Here is a 21,188-nt window from a genome sequence, read left to right on the forward strand (position 1 = left end):
CTGTTAAACGTACTCTGGAATGAGGATCCTGAAGCCTTCAGTAAAGAGGTAAAGAGACTGCAACCTTGTGTCCTCATTATTGACTGCACCTCACACCATTACCATCCACCTTACTGGGAAGCCCTGGGGATATACTTCACCTGTGGGAAGGTATACCATCCGGCTGCCATTCCATCACCCCAGTGGACCCCATAGCAGCGTCGGTCACCCTGACCGAATACCACAGGTGGCGTCACGAACTCCTGACAGACTGTTCCACTATTTTCATTGGACGCCCCTTAGCAGGGTCGCAGACCGGGTCTAGCCACCGTGACAGCCTCAGAACCGAACCAGAGAGGCCCGATACCGAAACGCGTGGCCCTGTGTCTGGGGGCGCTCCAACTTGGCGTCACGAACAGGATCGTACTTAAGCCTGAAAAATTGGGTCATGTGTGCCTTGGAACTGTGATTGAAACGTGTTGGACTGTGATTTATTGCAAAGACTGTGTACTGCAGTTGCCGTGAGATTCCCGCAAAACCGCCGCCATTGTAGCGCCACGAGGAGCGCAAGCGAAGAAGAAGGGCGTGGAAGTGGGTGTGAGTGAGCTGGAGAGCGCGAAAGATATTGGCCGCCCAATCTAAGTATTGCTGTATCCTGAGGGCGGGTCCGTCAGCGGCTGAGGTCCGACTTCTCATCTTCTATGGTGGGCGGAGACCAAAGAAACGAAACTATGACTCAGACGGAATGGAGCTGGAGAGCCGAGGAGGCTTGTGGAGAAAGATGGCCCAGTCTAGATCCCCATCACCGGAGGATTATACCGGCATGCCGCCGCTGGAGAAGGTCGAGGCCTGGGAGCTGTCCGCGGAGCCCCCGCTGCCTGCACCCGACCAGGTGACCGCCCCTGAGGAATGGCGCGAAGCTGCCGGATCCCCCACCTACGAGCGAGCTCGGTACCCTGGCCGATTGGGAGTCGGTGTTCCGCCGACGCATGACCCGACCACCAGTGCGGGTGGTGGAGTCCCGGAGTCCGCATCATTCAACCCAGAAACGCGTGAGTGGGACATGGGCTCCTTCCCCTGGGGGGATTATCGGAAGCATCTCATCGCTGAACATGCCAGGGACATGGAGCTGCTGGATGGGTCGTTGCCGAAATGGGGAGTGGTGATCGTTTACCAGCCCCAGGGAGGAAAAGGCTTTGTCCAAGAGATCGGATCGACAACCAGCGTTCATATCTCCAGGGAGGTGGTGGAGGCTGGCCTGCGGGGCGACAGTAAGGGTTCCGTCCTGCTGCCGGGGGATGCAGTAAGCTGTTGTGATAGGCAATTCAGTATCACAATGGACATAGCGGTCAGAGCACATACAGTGATCTGACAATAACCCAAAATAATAGAACGAGCTCTGAGACGTGGGAACTCTGCAGACCGCAAACCCTAATCCTCTCCAAACAACACTAGAGGCAGCCGTGGATTGCGCCTAACTCTGCCTATGCAACTCGGCACAGCCTGAGAAACTAACTAGCCTGAAGATAGAAAATAAGCCTACCTTGCCTCAGAGAAATACCCCAAAGGAAAAGGCAGCCCCCCACATATAATGACTGTGAGTTAAGATGAAAAGACAAACGTAGGGATGAAATAGATTCAGCAAAGTGAGGCCCGACTTTCTTAACAGAGCGAGGATAGGAAAGATAACTTTGCGGTCTACACAAAACCCTAAAGAAAACCACGCAAAGGGGGCAAAAAGACCCTCCGTACCGAACTAACGGCACGGAGGTACACCCTTTGCATCCCAGAGCTTCCAGCAAAACAATTAGACAAGCTGGACAGAAAAAATAGCAAACAAATAGCAAAGAAGAACTTAGCTATGCAGAGCAGCAGGCCACAGGAATGATCCAGGGAAAAACAAGTCCAACACTGGAACATTGACAGGAAGCATGGATCAAAGCATTAGGTGGAGTTAAGTAGAGAAGCACCTAACGACCTCACCAGATCACCTGAGGGAGGAAACTCAGAAGCCGCAGTACCACTTTCCTCCACAAACGGAAGCTCCCAGTGAGAATCAGCCGAAGTACCACTTGTGACCACAGGAGGGAGCTCTGCCACAGAATTCACAACAGTAAGCTACCGCAGATACCAGAAGGGCCACGGTTGGTGGGCTCGGGATATCCAGCGCTGTACCTCCGTCCTGGTTGCTGCCAAGTCCCTGGAGGAAGAACTGGCTGAAGCAGCGACAGCCACTGCTGCTGTGCCTCGGATCGTTCACTGGACTCCCGCGCTGCCGGAAATAGGCCGGTATTTGAGGCTTCCCAGACCCCCGAGGTCTGCCTGCCCGGTTAGGCCCTGGCAGAGGCCACCAGAGAAGAAATAAACCTCGGAGAACCGAATATGTATATAGTTAACTGTTTCTTGCTGTTGCTGCTACTTTAAACCCGTCCAGGGTTAACTCCTAGGGATCCCTTTGTTCACCCGGGATCCCTAATGTTTTCTATTGTTTTTTCTACTGTTGCACAAAGTTCATCATTGTTTGAAAGCCTGCCGGATCATGGACGGTGAATGATTCAAAACTGTTTTGTATATAGTTTGCACCTTCTTAAAGATGCTCCCTACTGGTTTTACAAGCGAGAGAAGACTTTGCGAAGATGATGCTTCCAGATATGACGCAGAAGGTCTTGCTTTCGGTGGACTGGCAGACAGAGAGAGAATCTGCACTAGAGACTTGGGTCCCTCTTAAAGGGAATGATTACATGATGACTCTAATAAAAGTTGAACGTTAATAATGTTAAAATTTAGAAAGTTTGATAATGTTAATAAAGATTGAGGACAGGAAAGCTTGAAGTGAACCCGTAGGGGTTAGAGAGAGAGTCCTCCTGAGAGATGTAGAAAGATGGTCGGCACAATGGCAGTAGGCTCAGCCAAGGAGCTAGGCGGTCCTGCATTGGTGAAGTTGGAACGGAAAGAAAAGTTGAGTTATATAGCATTTTATGGTAGGCCTTTAGTGGGTTCAGCGTGTACGCCCTTAAAGGAAAAGTTAACTTATTGTTCAGAGTTTGCACTTAGTAGAATACCCGGCTGGGTACTGAGAGTTATTTATAGTCAGAAATGTTATTTAAAAATATTTAATCTTGTTTTTGTTTGCAACATTCAAGTGTCCTCACCTCCCATAAAGGGAAGCACCTTTTCTATTTTACTTGTTCTAAGCATTCCAAAAATTTGTATGTCTTTTGCTGTATTATATTGTTGTTCTTCTTCCCAGTCCAGGAGTACTGGATTTAACCGGGGGGGAGTGCAGCGCCCCAGAGACCTGGTCGTTGCGGTATAGCGCTCTGCCGCTAAGGGGAGCAGCGGTACGTCTGATGGCACTAAGGAGTTCTCCTGACCAGGTATCACTAGAACACATTACACTTCACACTCCGGCCACTAGGGGGAGAAAAAGGCTTTATTTATTGGGCCACTCCTCACACTGGTAAGACTGGGGGCTGGGGAGGAAGTTAGTCAGAAGCTGACTGGGTTGGAACCAGGCAACATCCCGTGGCAGGGGGTGTTGCAGGGAGAAGGCACAGGGGGGCCCCTGTCGTGCGTGGGAACCTGGCAGGTGCCTAGCGAACAGAACAGAACGTAACGGAACCACGCCTGCACACCCTGCGGCGGTACCCTAAGAAAGAGACACGAAGGGAAGGATATTGTGGAAACGTGTAAACGAGATCAAGCACAAAGGAGAGCCAGTAAGAGTCGTGCCGTGAGAGAGAGAGGCAACATCTTACTGAGGCGCGTAGTCGGTGGCCGGAACATCGTAGGAGTAACTGACTTCAGGCCTTACTTCAAACTCCGCTGGACAGTTAGTCATAGGCTGGCTGTCTACCTTACTACACCTATGAAGACATAGGGGGCAACATTGGGAGAGGGGCGTCTCTAGGGTCCCGGAAGACCTCCAAGCCTTCCCATCATACGGGTGGCGTCCTAGCCAAAACATACCTGGGGGACGTTAGAAACTAGTAACATCTGGAACCAAAGAACGAGAGAGAGAGCTGTAGAGAACGAACGAATGAGAACAGCAGTTGTGAGGACTATTTCGAATGCTCAGCAGGATAGGACTACAACACACAGGTGCTATTGGTAGGCAACGATTTCCATCTGCGAGGGAAACTCTGGATATGCCCACCGGACCGGCCGGTCTCTGAGAGCCCTGTTAAACGTACTCTGGATTGAGGATCCTGAAGCCTTCAGTAAAGAGGTAAAGAGACTGCAACCTTGTGTCCTCGTTATTGACTGCACCTCACACCATTACCATCCACCTTACTAGGAAGCCCTGGGGATATACTTCACCAGTGGGAAGGTATACCATCCGGCTGCCATTCCATCACCCCAGCGGACCCCATAGCAGCGTCGGTCACCCTGACCGAATACCACAGGTGGCGTCACGAACTCCTGACAGACTGTTCCACTATTTTCATTGGACGCCCCTTAGCAGGGTCGCGGACCGGGTCTAGCCACCGTGACAGCCTCAGAACCGAACCAGAGAGGCCCGGTACCGAAACGCGTGGCCCTGTGTCTGGGGGTGCTCCAAGACCGCTACACAAAGGAACAAGCTGCCGGCCGCGCACTGGAGACCATCGGAGAAGAGTATGATGGGGAGGGTGAGCAATGCAATATTCACGTCCCGTTCCACCACTGCGCTGTGCCTTCCAATTCCTCTGGCTGTGACATTCAGGTCAGAGGACGCGATGACGTGAATAGTGCGCGCCCTCTGCCTGAACAGTCACTGCAGAGACCCAAAAGACACAGCGGCGCGCGGCAGTGGAACGGGGACAGGTGAATATCGCAAGTGCTGGTGTCCTGAGCCAGCGGCGACTCCAGCACCTGGCCCCCATAGCGCACCGGTGTCCCCACCTGCTCAGGCCCCCGGCACTCAGCGCCCAGCGATGAGAGGTGAGTATGTCTTTTTTTTTTAAATCTCAGCAGCAGCATACAAGGCATGTTATTATATGGAGCATCTTATGGGGCCATCAACCTTTGTGCAGCATTATATGGGGCAAGTGTCTGTATGGGGCCATATTCAACGTTTGTGTAGCACTATATGGGGCAAGTGTCTGTATGATGCCATAACGTTTGTGCAGCACTATATGGGGCAAGTGTCTGTATGGGGCCATAATGTTTGTGCAGCACTATATGGGGCAAGTGTCTGTATGGGGCCATAACGTTTGTGCAGCACTATATGGGGCAAGTGTCTGTATGGGGCCATAACGTTTGTGCAGCACTATATGGGGCAAGCGTCTATATGGAACATCTTATGGGGCCATAATCAACGTTTGTGCAGCACTATATGGGGCAAATGTCTGTATGGAGTATCTTATGGGGCCATAACGTTTGTGCAGCACTATATGGGGCAAATATCTCTATGGAGCATCTTATGGGGCCATAATCAACATTTGTGCAGCATTATATTGGGCAAATGTGTCTATGGAGCATCTTATGGGGACATTATTAACCTTTATGCAGGATTATATGGGGCATATTTTAATATGGAGCATCTTATGGGGCCATCAAACTTTATGGAGCATTATATGGGGCTCCTGATTCAATATGGACATTCAAAAACACTTAACCTACTGATGTCTCAAATAATTTTACTTTTATTGGTATCTATTTTTACTTTTGACATTTACCGATAGCTGCTGCATTTCCCACCCTAGGCTTATGGATCGCCCCCAGACACAGGGCCACGGGTTACTCGGTACCGGTCCACTGCTGGCTCAGTTCTGGGGTTGTCACGGTGGCTGGACCCGGTCCGTGACCCTGCTAAGGGGCGTCCAATAAAAGGTGATAGGAGTCTGTCAAGGTTTCGTGACGCCACCTGTGGTGTTCGGTCAGGATGACCGACGCTGCTTGGGGTCCGCTGGGGTGATGGAATGGCAGCTAGATGATATACCTTCCCACAGGTGAAGTATGTCCCCAGGGCTTCCCAGTGATGTAGATGGCAATGGTGTGAGGTGCAGACAATAACGAGGACACAAGGTTGCAGTCTCTTTACCTCTTTACTGAAGACTTCAGGATCCGCAATCCAGAGCACGTTTAACAGGGCTTTCTGAGACCGGCCGGTCCAATGGGCACATCCAGAGTTCCCTTTGCAGGTGGAAATCAGTGCCTACCACTAGCGCTTGTGTGTTGTAGTGCTACCCTGCTGAGCATTCGGAATAGTCCTCACAACTTCTGTTCTCGTTCGTTCGTTCTTTCTAATTCTCTCTCTCTTGTTCCAGATGTTACTAATTTCTCGTCCCCCAAGTATGTTATGGCTAGGACGCACCCGTATGACGGGAAGGCTCGGAGCTCTTCCGGGACCCTAGAGACGCCCCTCTCCACGCGTTGCCCCCTATGTCTTCGTAGGAAATTTAAGGTAGACAGTCAACCTATAATTAACTGTCCTGCGGAGCTCGAAGTAAGGCCTAGAGTCAGTTACTTCCACGGTGTTCCGGCCACCGGCTACGCGCCTCAGTAGGATGTTGCCTCGGTCTCACGGCACGACTCCTACTGGCTCTCCTTTGTGCTTGATCTCGTTTCTCACTGTTCCACAATACCCTTCGCTTCGTGTCTCTTTCTTAGGATACCGCCGCAAGGTAGTGCAGGCGCGGTTCCGTAATGTTCTGCTCTGTTCGCTAGGTACCTGCCAGGTTCCCACGCCCGACAGGGACCCCCCTGTGTCTTCTCCCTGCAACACCCCCTGCCACAGGATGTTGCCTGAATCCAACCCATTCAGCTTCTGACTAACTTCCTATCAAACCCCTAGTTTTACCAGTGTGAGGAGTGGCCGGAGTGTGAAGTGTTATGTGTGCTGGTGATACCTGGTCAGTAGAATTCCTTCAGTGCCATCAGACGTACCATCACTCCCCTTAGCAGCAGAGTGTCATACTGCAACGACCAGATCTCTGGGGCGCTGCACTTATACTCGAGTCATTACGTTTTCCCAGTTTTTTGTGGCAAAATTACGAGGGTCGGCTTATACTCGGGACAGCTTATACTCGAGTATATGCGGTAGCTTTCTCTGGTATAAAACATCAGATTGCAGATATCAAGGTGTCAATTCTTTTAACTTTAACTTTCTATGGGTTGCATGTCCATGTATACAGCTTTAGAGTTTTGATCCTTCTGACAGATGACCTTTGAGGATTCATAAACACAAAAGTGCATTTAGACTTTTTATATACACATTTCATCTGATTCAGTATTACAGAAACATTTCACCATGTTATGAGTACATGGATCTTATCTTTTCCATGCAGATTTGAAGAAGTTTAAAATTTGCAACATGTTAAATCTTTCAGCATTTTTTGCAGCATTTTTCACCCATTCTAATAAAAGGGAAAAAATGCATAAAAAACTAGAGGATTTTTATGCAGCAATTTTCCTGCCAAGAGAAATGTTTTTGGCTTAGAAATGTTTGCAGCAAATACATAATGTGGACACATATCCTTAGGGTTGGTTTCACACATCTGCATTTTTGCAGTACAAGTAGGCTGTCAAGTTCCAGACAGGTTCTCTGTATTTGTAAGCCAAAACCGGGAGTGGGTGAGAAATGCATAAGTGCAGTGGCGTAGGAAGAGGGGTGCGGGGGGGGCGGGCCGCCCCGGGCGGCACAATGTGGGGGCGGCTATCAGCGCAGCTGCGCGCACTCATTCTCTGCTCCTTCCTCCCAGCATTATGAGGACTGGAGCAGAGCGCTGGCAGTGCGCGCGGCCGTGCAGAGTTGCTGGCTGCAGTGTAGCAGGGGCACACAGTCACACACGCTGTGACTCACCCCCGCACCTGCAGTCAGCAGCAGAAGCTCCGATCCCGCCCCTCCAGCAGCGTCACAGCTCTCACAGTGTGAAGAGCCATGGAGGGGCGGGGCTAAATGTCGGGGGCGGAGCCACGGACAAGCAGGAAGAAGAGGCAGAAGGAAATATGAAAATCAGAGCGGGAGACAGAAAAGATGTGAGAACAGAGACAGAAAACAACAGAGAGGCAAGACACAGGTGAGAAGTATATATGTATGTATATATATATATATATATATATATATATATATTACATCATTGTCTAAGGGTCACATTTCCGTCTTTCTGTCTGTCTGTCTTTCTTTCTTTCACGGATATTCATTGGTCGCGGCCTCTGTCTGTCGTCGCTGATTGGTCTCGGCAGCTGCCTGTCATGGCTGCCGCGACCAATCAGCGACGGGCACAGTCCGATTAGTCCCTCCGCTGCAGTCAGTGCCCGGCGCCTGCTCTATACTCCCCACAATCAGCGCCCGCTCCATAATCCCCTCCAGTCACCACTCACACAGGGTTAATAGCAGCGGTAACGGGCCGCGGTGTAACGCACTCCGTTACCGCTGCTATTAACCCTGTGTGTCCCCAACTATTTACTATTGATGCTGCCTATGCAGCATCAATAGTAAAAATATGTCATGTTAAAAATAATAAAAAAATGAAAAAACCTGCTATACTCACCCTCCATCGCCTTTCCCGCTCCTCGCAACGCTCCAGTGCCCGCTCCATGCAAGCGGCAGCTTCCGGTGCCAAGGATGGTATGTGAGAAGGACCTGCCATGACGTCACGGTCATGTGACCGCAACGTCATCACAGGTCCTGCGCTCATACCAACCCTGGGACTGGAAGCTGCCTCGTGCGATACAGGGCCAGAATTCATCGGAGGGTGAGTATATGTTTATTTTTTATTTTAAGTCTGTATACTACGTGGCTCTGTGCTGTATACTCCATCACTGGGCAATATACTACGTGGCTGGGCAATATACTATGTGACTGGGCAATATACTACGTGGCTGGGCAATATACTACGTGGCTGGGCAATATACTACGTGGCTGGGCAATATGCTACGTGGGCTGTGCAATATACTACATGGCTGTGTTATATACTACGTGGCTGTGTTATATACTACGTGGCTGTGCTATACACTATGTGGGCTGTGCTATATACTGCGTGGGCTGTGTTATACACTACGTGGCTGTGCTATACACTATGTGGGCTGTGCTATATACTGCGTGGGCTGTGTTATACACTACGTGGCTGTGCTATATGCTACGTGGGCTGTGTTATATGCTATGTGGCTATGCTATATTTCTCTGCTGTATCTGCATCATGAATCATGCTATGTGTTAAAGGGGGGGCCCACTGAGACTCTTTCGCCCGGGGCCCTCTAAAACCGCGGCCGGCGCTGCAGCTGTTTAACGCTATTGACGTGCGGGCCCGCGCCCGTATGTCAATAGTTAACAACAGCCACCAGCCATTTGGAGGCTGGCAGCTGAAGTCGGCCGCAGTGCACACGTCGACGGCTTCTGACGTCATTGTCAGTCGCCGGCGAGTGCACGCTTCAGCTGCGTGGAGAGAGCAGGAGCGCGGTCAGGTAAGCAGAACTTGTTTTTTTTTTTTGCAGACCCTATCATGTGTGTTGCCCTATTTTTGGTAACCTTTGTGTGTATTGAGCCGAGGTAGGGGGGGGGGGGGGGCGCCAAACTCGGGAGCAGCCCCGGGCGGCAAAAGCTCTAGCTACGCCCCTGCATAAGTGGTGACATGTTTATATCATAATTTTCCTAGAATTGTTCCATTCCTGATCTTGACCTACAAATACAGAGGTAAAAAACTCACCAAATGCTACAAAGACTGGCCTGAACTTGACAGCATCATACAAATGCATGAAACTGTCATGCTCAAGTCGATAGAGCCGACGGCCGGCCCTGCATTGTGGTCTGATCTCAGTCTGATTTATACAGCCGTATGACTATGCCTTAATGGTGTTAAATCCAAGCACGAAATAGTGGTTCATCAGGTTATTATCTGGTAATCCAATGGCAATCTGCTTAAAAAATGAACATATTGAGAATTTGCATTTTAGATTTTTGCTTTACACAATTATGCAAAAAAAAAAAACACGTGCCCAACCTACTGTTATTGTTAATCAACTGGATGAAAATTGAATGGGAATTATTGCATATGTATTTATATTACCAGCCTAGACTGTTACTCGTAGCAGCCCACACAGACAGAACCTATTCATAGAATTGCTCACATAATTATGAATGAACGATTGAAGGCATATTTCAGACAAATGGAACTTAAATGCACTCAAGAAATTTGCTCGTGTAAAATCTTCATTGAGAAAAAAAAAATTGACCAGTACAGACCAAAAGTTTGGACACACCTTCTCATTTAAAGATTTTTCTGCATTTTCATGACTAGTAAAATTGTACATTGGCACTGAAGGCATCAAAACTATGAATTAACACATGTGGAATTATATACTTAACAAAAAAGTGTGAAACAACTGAAATTGTGTTTTATATTTTAGGTTCTTCAAAGTAGCCACCTTTTGCTTTGATGACTGCTTTGCGCACTCTTGGCATTGTCTTGATAAGCTTCAAGACGTAGTTTCAGTGTGAATGAAAATACAGAACAATCTTTAAATGAGAAGGTGTGTCCAAAGTACGAAAAATACAACAAATGCATACAATAATTGGCTACTACAAAACAGAAAACATGCCTGAAACTCGCAGAAAATCATTCTGACATTCTCTCTTATGAACAATTTTCACTTTTTTAGGCTTTTTTTCTCTGTGACTGCAACTCCACATTTACAAAAAATTATATTTTTTTCTATAAATCAAGCATACAAAGAAATTCTGTAGAATAGCTTGTTTAATAAACAATTCCTCTCTCTTAAACAGTCATTTTCATTTTAACAAACTTTTATATAAATCAGAAGTACAAGAAATTGTTTTTATTTAACTGTGCTTGTATTTGTTTTTTGCAGATATTGGGTTAATCTGCAGGTTAATAGCGTTCTGCGAGGCACTGGGAATAAATGAATTTTATTCCTCCCAGTACTATCTCGGTTTTAGTCACGGGTGTGGTGCCAGCGCAGGTTCAGTTTCTGCTCAGTGTGTAGAGAGTGGCGGCTGTAACTGCGTCCCCGACACTAACTGACAGCAGCTCAGCATTAGGGCCGGCTTTCAGTCATTGCCTGGAGTGCAGTTACATAAGAATGAATGGAAAGCCAGTGTGCATAATTGTCCACAAGGAGCTCTTCAGAGCTCTTCAGAGCCCATATTCTCGTGATTGTTGGGGGTCCCAGAGATCAGACCACGAGTAATTGGGAAGTTATCGCCCTATCCCATAGATAAAGTACAACTTGATAAAACACCTTAAAATTCATGCTTATTAAAAAGTATATATATATATATATATATATATATATATATAAATATCTACTATATAATTGTCTAAGGGTCACTTCTGTCTTTCTGTCTGTCTGTGTGTCACAGATATTCATTGGTCGTGGCCTCTGTCTGTCATGGAAATCCAAGTCGCTGATTGGTCGTGGCAAAACAGCCACGACCAATCAGCGACCGGCACAGTCCGGCGGAAAAATGGCTGCTCCTTCCTCCCCGCAGTTAGTGCCCGCTCCATACTCCCCTCCAGTCAGCCCTCACACAGGGTTAATGCCAGCGTTAATGGACCGCGGTGTGACGCACTCCATTAACGCAGCTATTAACCCTGTGTGACCAACTTTTTACTATTGATGGTGCGTATGCAGCATCAATAGTAAAAAAATCTAATGTGACCGCGACGTCATCACAGGTCCTGCACTCATACCAACCCTGGGACCGGAGCTGCCGCGTGCACCGCACACAAGCACCATGACTACAAGGGGCCTTTGGATGGTGAGCATATGTTTATTTTTTATTTTAAGTCTTTTCTAACCTGTTACATACGTGGCTGGGCAATATACTATGTGGCTGGGCAATATACTACGTGACTGGGCAATATACTATGTGACTGGGCAATATACTACGTGACTGGCCAATATACTACGTGACTGGCCAATATACTACGTGACTGGCCAATATACTACATGTCTGTGCTGTATACTACGTGGCTCTGTGCTGTATACTACGTAGCTGGGCAATATACTACGTGACTGGGCAATATACTACGTGACTGGGCAATATACTACGTGACTGGGCAATATACTACGTGACTGGGCAATATACTACGTGGCTCTGTGCTGTATACTACGTAGCTGGGCAATATACTACGTGACTGGGCAATATACTACGTGACTGGGCAATATACTACGTAGCTGGGCAATATACTACGTAGCTGGGCAATATAGTACATGACTGGGCAATATACTACGTGGCTGGGCAATATACTATGTGGCTGGGCAATATACTACGTGGGTGGGCAATATACTACGTGGGTGGGCAATATACTACGTGGGTGGGCAATATACTACGTGGCTGGGTAATATACTACGTGGGCTGTGCAATATACTACGTGGGCTGTGCAATATACTACGTGGACATGCATATTCTAGAATACCCGATGCGTTAGAATCGGGCCACCATCTAGTATATATATACACCTACAATCAGAAAATGTGAACAGTTTAAAAAACAGAATATGTATCACTGTCTGGATATAATTAATATTAAAAATAATAAGAAAGAAAATACATCACCGTTAAGAAGAAAACAACGACTGGTTCACACTATATTACTACATAGGCCTTTTTTTCATATTTGTATTTTTGGCACATTTACATTTTATTTCAGTACAGTTAACGGGATTCTCCAATTTAAGAAAACCCATATCCCCATCCGCATTTTGTTTAAAAAAACAACACCTTACTTTATTAACCCTCCCCTGGTCCAGAGCCATGATTCAGCCACTGCTCACAGTGTTTATTATTGCCTGCAGCCAATATCTGCGGCTCAGATAGATCTGATGAGCTCAGTTGTTGGCTGCAGTGCGGTCAACATGATGTGACATCAGCATTGTAGACAGTAACAGCCTCAGAGCAAAAGTGGAGAGTCAATGTTAGACCTGAGGATGGTGAGTAAAGTTTTAGTTTGTTTTAATAAACACAAACTGCAGCCATGGGAGTGGGATTTACCAAAACTGGAAAAGCCCTCTAAGGAAATCTGGCAGTTCTCAGCAACAGCTACATTTAAACAATGGCATCATCTCCTTGCTAATATATGATAGTTGTGGAATAAATTGCTACAGACTAATGTGTGACAGAACCTAACCATTGTACGTGGATGGCTGCACAAGAAGATTACATTTTGTCTGTGCTTGTCACAATGTGAAGAAAGGGCTGCTGCTGTATTACATGGAGAGTAGTGTTACATCTGCAGCAGCTGATATGGAACTCCCTACAGCTCAATGTTACTGTGAGGATAGATAATTGGACGGTCCATGCAGAACCACTGACCATCTGACAAGTAACACCATTGATCCATATATGTTGTTTTTCTACCACCGTTTGCTCTGTCTTGTATATTCTTTTCCCAATTTATCAATGGAACTTGAAGGGAATCTGTTATCACGTCTATGCTGGCATCTCTCATGGAAGCATGAAGTAGTGGCAGACATGTTGATTTCAGCTGACTTGTCACCAGTATATAGTTTTTCTGACAATTACATTTTATCCATTGTAACACTGTATATACATGGAGAACTAGGATTCTGATGTATTCATAAGCTCTCCCTGGCCTCCCGCCACTGACTGACAGCTTTCTCCCTAATACCGAGCATAAGGAGAAAGCTGTCAATCAGCAGTGGGGAGGGGGGAGAACTAATGCTCATGAATGTGCCAGAATCCTAGGTCTTAGCACTTGTATCGTGCTGCTACAGATTACAAAATGACACTATAGTGACACATAGCCGACACACCACTGAAATCAGCATATACGTCGCCCCGTCATGCTGCATTAGGGGAGGACAGCCTACACCTGGTCACAGATATGTTCTGCTTTCCATATCGCCATACATATAACGTATATAATGCTGAATAATGGCTAGCCTCATTCACAACAGCCATTGCATTGAGATTTCGAGCTTGCATTACAAGTCAGTGTCACTATCAACAAACACAATATACCTACGGTATATAATGTCTCAAAGTCAAAGATAATACGCTAAACATACACTACTAGTTTAGTGTTTTTTTTTCAATTATAAGTGCAAAATATGACCTTTCATCATAATTTGTGTTGATATATTCATAGGAATGGCCAGATGCGGACATGTAGCTTGTGGAGCTGCAGAAGGGCCCAGAGGGGGAAAGACCCTTCATAATAAACCTTTCATAAGGAATAACTTTAGGTAGATTATGGACCTGGGAAGCTTACAGGTCCTTTTGAGTGGTTAGTGGTTATGGGGCTTAATGATCAGAGGTGGAGCTTCACAACCACATCACTGAGCTTGTTGAAGGTCAGCACTGAATGTGGTTAACATTTATACTAGCGTCAATGACTCTTTGCTGGCATTTTTATAATGTGGATAGTGCATATGTTGTGAATGGTTGTGCTCATTGGTGTGTATGTGTGTGTCCAATGTAGATCCTGTGCTACTCTGATATGTGCAATGTTTTGGTGTGACACGTTGGTCGTGTTCACTTTGGTTGTGTAATTTGCATGTGTGACCTTTGTGATGTGAGCGCTGTTCTTGTATGTCATCTGACATGTGCTTTGTCCATATGTGTTGTGTACGCTGTTCTTGTATGATGTCTGACGTGTGCTTTGTCCATTTGTGATGTGTGCGCTGCTCTTGTATGATGTCAAACACGTGTTTTGTCCATATGTGATGTGTTGCTGTTCTTGTATGATGTCTGACATGTGCTTTGTCCATTTGTGATGTGTGCGCTGCTCTTGTATGATGTCAAACACTTGTTTTGTCCATATGTGATGTGTCGCTGTTCTTGTATAATGTCTGACGTGTGCTTTGTCCATATGTGTTGTGTCGCTGTTCTTGTATGGTGTCTGACGTGTGCTTTGTCCATATGTGATGTGTGCGCTGCTCTTGTATGACGTCAAACACGTGTTTTGTCCATATGTGATGTGTGCGCTGCTCTTGTATGACGTCAAACACGTGTTTTGTCCATATGTGTTGTGTCGCAGTTCTTGTATGGCGTCTGACGTGTGCTTCGTCCATGTGTGTTGTGTCGCTGTTCTTGTATGACATCAAACACGTGTTTTGTCCAGATGTGATGTGTACGCTGCTCTTGTATGACGTCAAACACGTGTTTTGTCCATATGTGATGTGTCGCTTTTCTTGTATGACGTCTAATATGTGTTTTGTCCATATGTGATGTGTCGCTGTTCTTGTATGGCGTCTGACGTGTGTTTTGTCCATATGTGTTGTGTACGCTGCTCTTCTATGACGTCTAACACGTGTTTTGTCCATATATGATGTGTGTGCTGTTCTTGTATAATGTCTGATGTGTGCTTTGTCCATATGTGTTGTGTCACTGTTCTTGTATGGCGACTGACATGAGCTTTGCCCATGTGTGTTGTGTGCACAGTTCTTTTATGACGTCTGATGTGTGCTTTGTCTATATGTGATGTGTGCGCTGTTCTTGTATGACATGTGCTGTGTTCATGAAGATGTGTGCACTATACTGTGTCGTGATCCCAACAGCAATTTTTATGTTTGAATGTTATGTTAACAAATGACAAAAAAAATTGCTTTTGACCGGCAGACGAAATGTTCATGGAAATGTTACTTTGACTTCTCATCAGCCTCTGAAAACGTGACTTTAGAACTGGGTACATGGGTGGAAGACACATTTCATCAACATTTTTAAAGAAGATACCATTTTTGGTTACACTGTTACCGACAGTAGTAAAGTCCAAAAAATTATAATATATATGCAGTTTAAAAAAAATGATTCTTGCTGCTTGAACAAGGGACAGCCAAACAAGACTGAGACTTCAATTATACAAACACTGTAGAGCTTCACAGAAAACATAGTTTTAGGGTATTTTCAGGTGGGGGAACCTGGCAAGGTTTCTAAGAGGAAGACACTTCAGGAAATATCAGCATTTTTTTCCCTGAAGCGTCTTTTCTTTTTCGTCGCTTTTGCCTATAGGCAATTTTTTACCCCATCTTATTGCTTTGTATTGTAAAGTATAGAGCGCCTTCTGTGCAAAAGATGCCTAAAGACTGGTAAGCTCACTTCTAACTCTTTGGCATCTTTGGAAGCATGAAGCAGTTAAAAGGCAATCAAAACACTGAACATATGCACAGCAAGTCTTTTTACATAGAGATGCATACATTCATACTTTCAATTTTTATGGGTGATTTTTCGATGAGTTTCAGAGCAGACTCACCTGAAAAAAAAGTGTGCACATTCCCTAAAAAAAGCCAAGAGAGGCGTTAAAGGACTACTCCATTATTTGTTTTAATTTCACCTCCAGAGTAGTATCACTGATGCACCTTCCATGTCCATAAAAAAAGACTTACCAACTTCTATCTTCATCTGCTATCTGTGCCGCTGTGCTCGATTTCTGCTAGTTTTGACCTGCTGGATTGCTCCAGAGATGATATCTGGGCGAACTGGAAGTCACTTTTAGACCTGCGTCACACTATCATAGAATACGGATGAGTCCTATGCATATTTTTTCTCAGGCATATTCGACGTATGTGTAAAATCACAGCATGCTGCGATTGTACGTGCATATCGTCCGAAACTCGACAATGCAAGCCCATGGGTGCGAGAAAAACTCGGACGCCACACGGACCATCCATCTTGCTTACGACAAATATGCTCACATTTTCCTCATTTCTGCCCATTGAGCAATTTAATTCAATAGAGAAAATCAGTGAGAAATGTATAACCATACGCATGTCATAAGGATACATGAGTGTGAGAAAATCACATCATTGCATTGCAAATGCATTACACACGGATGACCATATGGAGAACACTCGTGCGACTCTCGGCAGGGAGACTCGGACCGATTTTCCATATGTTTAGTGTGACACTGGCCTTATTGTAAGTCTATAAGAGCCAGAACAAGACTCTCATAGAGGTACACTGAGAGCTGGTGACCATTAGCTTTGACTTCTGGTCAGCTAGGAGCTGTGGTCACAAGATGGCAGAAAGAGATGGAAAGAGCAGTAGATAGCGGCTGGTACAGACATTAGTGATACTACTCCAGCGGTGAAACAAAAAAAAACATCCAAGTGATGTTTAAGTGGGTGGCTCCATATTGGCTTCTCATCTCCAGGAAAAACCAAGAAATTACAAAAAAAGACCTAAAAAGTAATCTTTAATTATAATAACTAATATATTGAACTAGAAACCACACATACCAAACAACCAATGGCAGGGAACCCACAAATAGGATCAGATAGTCATCGAGTACAAATAATTGGATATAGATAATAGCTAATAAGGAAAAGGCTAGGGAAGATAGACGTGCCTCACCCTAATGGAATCCCTTCCTTGCAGCGGAGGTTGGCACCCTGGGATTCGATATGGCGCCCCTGCTCAACGTAGACTTACCCTAAGGACCCTAAGAGGTATCCCTACCACAGTCACCACCCAAAACACACCACAAAAAAAACAAAATAAACATGTGTGCTGTTGCTGCTAATAACTGTTAATACAAATGACGTTAGTCTAAATTGAGCGGGGGCGCCATATTGTATCCCAGGATGCCAACCTCCGCTGCAAGGAAGGGATTCCATTAGGGTGAGGCACGTCTATCTTCCCTAGCCTTTTCCTTATTATCTATTATCTATATCCAATTATGTGTACTCGACGACTATCTGATCCTATTTGTGGGATCCCTGCCATTGGTTGTTTTGTATTATTATTATTATTTATTATTATAGCGCCATTTATTCCATGGCGCTTTACATGTGAGGAGGGGTATACATAATAAAAACAAGTCCAATAATCTTGAACAATACAAGTCACAACTGGTACAGGAGGAGAGAGGACCCTGCCCGCGAGGGCTCACAATCTACAAGGAATGGGTGGTTTCTAGTTCAATATTTTAATTATTATCATTAAAGAGTACTTTTTTAGGTCTTTTTTGTAATTTCTTGGTTTTTCCTATTTATATTAGACCTAGGCCATCTTTTTCTTTTTTTCTTCTCATCACCAGACTTGGCTTGGTAGATATGCATTTTACTAATTGCGTATAGATAGAGACCTCTCAATTAAGCAAGGTCAAGCAAGGTAAAGTCATGGCTAGCAGCCCTCTTGGCTCTTTTTCCTGTTCCCTTCTCATGTTTAAAAGTTTTATTTTTTTTTGTCTCTAAAACGCTGGAATGCATTTACAGCTTTTGAGTTAGGAGGTATAAAAAGGATAGACCGAGAAGTAATGTGTAGGGATGTTCACACATGGCAGATTTCTGTTGAAGAAATCCATCCCATACATCTAAATGGTGTTTGTAAATTGTAAATATCATTCAGATGTATGGAAATCATTTCTGCTCCAAAGATTTCTGCAACAGGTTTGCACAACAAGGATGAATTCACACTCTGCAGATTTTGTTGCAGACAAAGGAATAGGATGGATATTCAGTTGCAGAAAGGCTTGCATCAAAATCTTCAGTGTGTCAATCCACTCTAAAGCGGAATACTGTACGACACATCCAAGTTACTTCAGTCATGTTCTGACCTTATTCTTCACATAAATGCCTATTTTAAAGAGTTTTCTGGTGTAGGAAAACCCTTCTTCTCGGGCTTCAGATTTTATTTTTTTACAACAAACTGACCTTTACCTACCCTCCGTGGGTCCAGCGCCGAGTCTCCGCTGCTGCTCCCAGTGTTGGTTAATGGTTTGCAGCGCTGACGTCACACTGACAGTGCTATGGCCAGTAATGAGCTCAGCGGCTCTGCCCAAATTGACGGCACAAACTGCTGAGCTTACTGATTGGCTGCCGCCAAAGCAGCGGCGGAGACTCAGCGCTGGACTTGGAAGGGAAAGTAAAGGGGTTTTCCAAAACTGGAAAACCCCTTTAAGGATCAAAGTAATAAAGTTTTGTTTCAACAAACATTTTGATCAGCCATTTTGAACAGAATGACAATGTTAAGAAACAAATATGGAAGAAATAGTAAGAAAAAAAGAATAAGAAAACATAATGTACACATTCTTCCTAATGTATTAGCTCTGCTCATTGCCACTAGTGATGTGAACCACTTTTATGTGTTAAAGACAATGTCAGATACAAGGTATCAAGGCCTTGAACTAAAAGTGTGTAGGTGTCATGACAAGGCAGCTAGCTTTTCTATTATCTATTTATGTGACAAGTGCGGAATGAATGAATTACTTATTGATGGCATCTTAATACAAGGAACCAAAACAGCAATCTTCCAAGCTATTGAATTTCTCGTTAAGTTCAGTACAAAGGGAAAACTATAAATATATTTCTATTTACTAGAGAAACATTTATTATTATGAGGTTGTGAATTGTACTTCATAAATCTACCCGTCCTTCAGTTCTGCCACAACATCCCCTCTACTCCCCTCCTTCCATTGAGAAGAAATGGATTGTAATAAATATTTCCGGCACTTCGCCCCCATCCCTGGTGTGAATACACAGATGAATGTATATAAGGTCTATTTGAAGACTTTTTATGAGATGGAAGAATGTACAGCGAGTATAAACACTGCTTTAACTGTGTCCTGATCATCACTTCATATAGTGGCTCAGTGTGGAGATATGAAGCTTGCACGCTGTCTTCTTACCACCATACTAGGCCCAGGCTGTAAAATGTTCTTCTAATTTGTGAGATTTAATAAAGCATCCTCACATCTTTACCTTCAATCAACAGTTTTCCATGCTACAGATCACCACATCCATAAGGAGGTTCTCTCCTTCTACAAGCTTGTACAATGTAGCTATTTTTTTCAGAAGAGTGACTCCTTCAAGGTTACAGAGAGACAAAGCTCATGATCACCCATTTCATAGGTGAAACATAAGGTTTCCTTTCACCAAGTGTGTAACTCCCTACATAACAAAAAGCACCATTACATGCTGTATAGATGCCAAAAAGAAGTGACTGATGGATTTATAGGGATAATAGATGTAGTGATAATCATACCATGCTCATCATCGCACACTCCTTGTGTCAAACTGAGTAGGCCGGATTCATTGCATTACCTGAAGTCGCTATAGGGGTGAATAATCCAAAATCCTGCAGACTTTACTCGATCTTGCTCCCTTTCTACTGCCTTCTGACTGCCAAACATCCGCAAGGAGAATTTGTTCACCCCAGGCTGTAAAAGCGCCCCAAACTGTCTGTGCATGAAACTACTCTGCTCCTCGTCCCCTGCAGATAAAGTCTGTTCTCTAGGGTCAACCTTTACAGAACTGCTGTGCTGGTCAGTGCTCCCAGGCTGGGACACTGCTGCAGGGGAAGGGCCTACACCTGAGTCTCCTGGAGCGTCCATGGTGGGGGACTTCTCCTCAGTAGGACTGAGGTCTCCCTCTGAGATAAGCCTGCGTCCTTCGCTGGGGTCTGAATCATGCAGGTGCCGGCCACAGCTGGCAATGGAGGAGAGGCTACCTGTAAATCTCCTGCAGTCTCCATTGCTACTGGTTCTTTGGGATTTGCCTACTTCAGTTTCCATAACTAGATGAGCTTCCTTTGCTCCAGGTCGAGGGTCAAGGACCTTAAGTGCTGAGGGTGAAGGTAATGGTTTGAGCTTGATGCTTTTCTTCCAGGTGTCCCTCTCTTCACCTTCTTCTTCATCCATGATTGAGGCTTTGGATCCAATCTGCTGCGGGAGACTGTACAGACGCTTCCTCATAGAGGGGTGCAGTCTGTCCATTGTCTGCCAGGATACTCCCCCCCTGAAGGCTTCTCTGGAATTAGCCCCTCTTTGCCAATGTTGGGGGCATGTCAGCAGCACCTCTTGCACCTGCAGGCACACGTTGACCAGGAGATCTGGGTCTCAGAAGCATCAGCAGCATCCTGACATAGGTGGAGGTGCCCGATGGAGCCTGTGGTCCATGTTTGCCTGTCTCTGTTCAGATCCCAAGCAGTGAGATAGATGATGAGGACTTTGCAGGAGGGTATGAAATGCAACAGACGGGCAGAACAGTTCAGTCAGCAGCCGGCCAGGGGAGGGACTGGACAAGGGCTGCCCAGAAGAACAAAAGGAGCAAATCATAATAAAAAGAGAAAAAGAGAATTCCCTCCCTCTTTTCCTCCCTCCCTGTCTCCTTGACTCTGGCTGCTGCCCATACTAAGCAGACGGTGAGAAGCTGCAGCATCAGAGGCTGCTGACATCAGACTGATCACTTATTCCTCACGCAGCCCCTGCTACTGGCAATATTCATGAAGCTATCTGATCTATTGTGTTGCCATAGAAGCGTGGACTGCACACAAGGTAGATCTCCTTGAGTCCTATGTCCAGG

General features: G+C 45.6%; 1 protein-coding gene across 1 annotated transcript in view; it reads right to left on the bottom strand.

Annotated features, from left to right (window-relative positions):
- Positions 1 to 20,925, bottom strand: part of HCN4 (hyperpolarization activated cyclic nucleotide gated potassium channel 4) — a 421,667-nt gene extending 400,742 nt beyond the window's left edge. Inside the window, exon 1 of the mRNA XM_069765634.1 lies at positions 19,929 to 20,925. Within this exon, the coding sequence (XP_069621735.1) occupies positions 19,929 to 20,599 (671 nt within the window). The 5' untranslated portion in view covers positions 20,600 to 20,925. The remainder of the gene's footprint in view (positions 1 to 19,928) is intronic.
- Positions 20,926 to 21,188: the final 263 nt, after the last annotated feature.

The sequence above is a fragment of the Ranitomeya imitator genome, chromosome 4 (genome assembly GCF_032444005.1).
Source record: "Ranitomeya imitator isolate aRanImi1 chromosome 4, aRanImi1.pri, whole genome shotgun sequence".
NCBI lineage: Eukaryota > Metazoa > Chordata > Amphibia > Anura > Dendrobatidae > Ranitomeya > Ranitomeya imitator.